This window comes from Rhopalosiphum maidis, chromosome 2, assembly GCF_003676215.2.
Source record: "Rhopalosiphum maidis isolate BTI-1 chromosome 2, ASM367621v3, whole genome shotgun sequence".
Classification (NCBI taxonomy): Eukaryota; Metazoa; Arthropoda; class Insecta; order Hemiptera; family Aphididae; genus Rhopalosiphum; species Rhopalosiphum maidis.
The window spans coordinates 45739017-45741355 of record NC_040878.1 but is presented as its reverse complement, the minus strand read 5'-3'; the positions used below and the strand labels follow the sequence as shown (position 1 = coordinate 45741355).

Below are 2339 nucleotides of genomic sequence, written 5' to 3'. Positions count from 1 at the left end.
TAAAATTAAATCATTTATTCAAATTTAATACTGTAAATAAACAGCTTTATATTGAATACATTTCAGTCGAAATATAAAATTTCTTAGGACAAAATTATAATTAATTACCTATCTATGTAATAACAATAACAAAAATTGTCGAAATAAAGTTATAAGATGTTGTAAATTGTATCTTATGATTAAAATTGACTGATAGGAAAAAATTGTTGAAAAAAAAATATATAATTAAGTCTGTTTAAATTGGTCACATTGTAATTTGCATGGTAAAAGTCTTACTTACCAAAAATGTAATGTTGTGCAAATATTAATAATAAATTAAATAACATATTTAATCAGTACCAAAATATTTTTGGCCAAAATGATTGGGTGCGATGTGATAAAGTTCTGAAGTTAGTATGGTCATCTAAGCATAAAAGTCATAAAAATAATTTAATAAATATTGAGTCAAAGATTTATAAAGGTCATTTATAAATAAAACAAACCAATGGGAATGCTGTGGTTATAGTTTGAGCAGCAATAGGTGTAGTAAATAAGTTTGATAGAATTATATTGTCTTCTGCCACCCGATGTTCCTTTAATACATTCACTGCTTTAATAACAGTATTACCAGTACCTAAAAACATTGTATTATTGGGTGTGTTGTCTAGGTAATTTTTTATCAATGCATTACTTACTCATTATTGGATACATTAATAAAACTTTCCTATCAGCTATATCATGAGGAAATTTAGCATATACTACACGGGCTTCATGAGTATCTGAATCTGATTCTACCAATATTTTACCAATGCGTATTGATCGACAACAGTCTCGTAGACCCTTAACAATCAAAAATGATACATTTCAAATAGGTTTTCAAAGTATTATGAAATTCTTACTTGTTCCATAGCCTCCCCACTACGTACAATACTGACACCACAGTTACCTCTTTGGTATTTGGTACCTTTGTAGTAATTACCAGTAGGTGTCATAACCATACAAGTATCAAATGGTAACTGGTTTAAACTTTCCTCAATGACTAGACGAATTAGACGGTCAGCATAAAATTTGAAATCCGTTCGACTTGTGTTTCTGTGGACCGTACGAACGCTTAGTTTCATAAATGCATTCGTATCGGGTACCACAAACTTACTTGTCTCTGAGTATGGTCTGCAGTTCTCGGACTTGGTCATTGGAGCGCAACAGCTTTAATTTAGGACCAAACTCGAAGGCTGGACTAGTAGAGTTTACTTTCTCACATTGAGCGGACATGATTAGTCAAAAACTGATCACAAAATGCAAACTTGGTAAAAAATAAAAAATAAATAATAATTATACGATTCAATACCGTATTACCGTGTACTTAATAATTAATACGTTTACCAGTTACCTACGAAGCTTAAGTGTAATTACAAAAAAATAAAAACTAATAATACTTTAACTAATAGTTTTTGAATAATAGAATATTGATATTTGATTGTCTTGCCTTTGATACATAACCTACAAAAGGCTCACTTTAACTATGTAAATAGGTAGACGATGATAATGCAAACGCAATGAGCGCCAAATTTAAAAAATGTGATATCAACCAATTTACCAATATTATTTATCAATTTATCAGTGAGTTAGAACATATTACTTATGTCTTAAAAATGTACAAACATTTTTATAATAATTATGTATTTATATTGATAATTGATTAATGATTACATAAAAACATTTCGTGTGGTACGAATCATTTTTATTTTTTAACTTTCCTCAGTCTGCAGTCAGTCATTAGACAAATTAAGTAAGGAACTTGATCCAACGATTAAAAACTAAGTTCCAAGTGCAACGTTTTTATACACAGACTCGTGGGGAGTCTTGTTACAAAAAACCACTAGATTTTTAAACACTATATTTCTATTTTATGTAAGTATACATATTAGTTATAAATGTTTTAATACATATAGACATATTAGGTACGTACATATATTATATAATATATATATGTAATATGAAATTAGAAATGTAATTCATGTTATTCGCTTATATGATTATGATATATTTTGAGGCAAACCGGATAAAAAAAAAAAATATATTAACACGTTTATTCAAAATACTTACATATAACTATAATATAAGTAATAAGTATTTACTTTTGTCTATTAATAATGAAGTGTTCGGCGAGAGAGAGACCGTTGAACGGAAAGAGAGAGCTACCAGCGTGAATATAGGAACGGAAAAACTAATTCGTTTTAATAAATACATTTGCTGGTCTAAAAACAAAAAAATTAAAAATCATAAAATGTATTACATTTTTTAATTTATTCATTCACAAAAATTTTAATTCACATTTATTTTTATGTAAAACAATTCAC

General features: G+C 27.8%; 1 protein-coding gene across 2 annotated transcripts; it reads right to left on the bottom strand.

The window, feature by feature from the left end:
* Nucleotides 1–234: 234 nt before the first annotated feature.
* On the bottom strand, nucleotides 235–1449 carry LOC113553633 (uracil phosphoribosyltransferase homolog). Of its 2 annotated transcripts, XM_026957062.1 has the most exons (6): nucleotides 1370–1420; nucleotides 1133–1282; nucleotides 879–1071; nucleotides 675–819; nucleotides 483–613; nucleotides 329–403 (listed from the first exon to the last, which is right to left on the bottom strand). In XM_026957062.1, exons 2-6 carry the CDS (start codon nucleotides 1249–1251, stop codon nucleotides 329–331), a joined length of 663 nt encoding a protein of 220 aa, XP_026812863.1. In that variant the 5' UTR covers nucleotides 1252–1282; nucleotides 1370–1420. The 2 variants fall into 2 exon arrangements, with proteins under 2 accessions (XP_026812862.1, XP_026812863.1); XM_026957061.1 differs by having other exon boundaries at nucleotides 235–403; nucleotides 1133–1449.
* Between the last annotated feature and the right edge of the window lie 890 nt (nucleotides 1450–2339).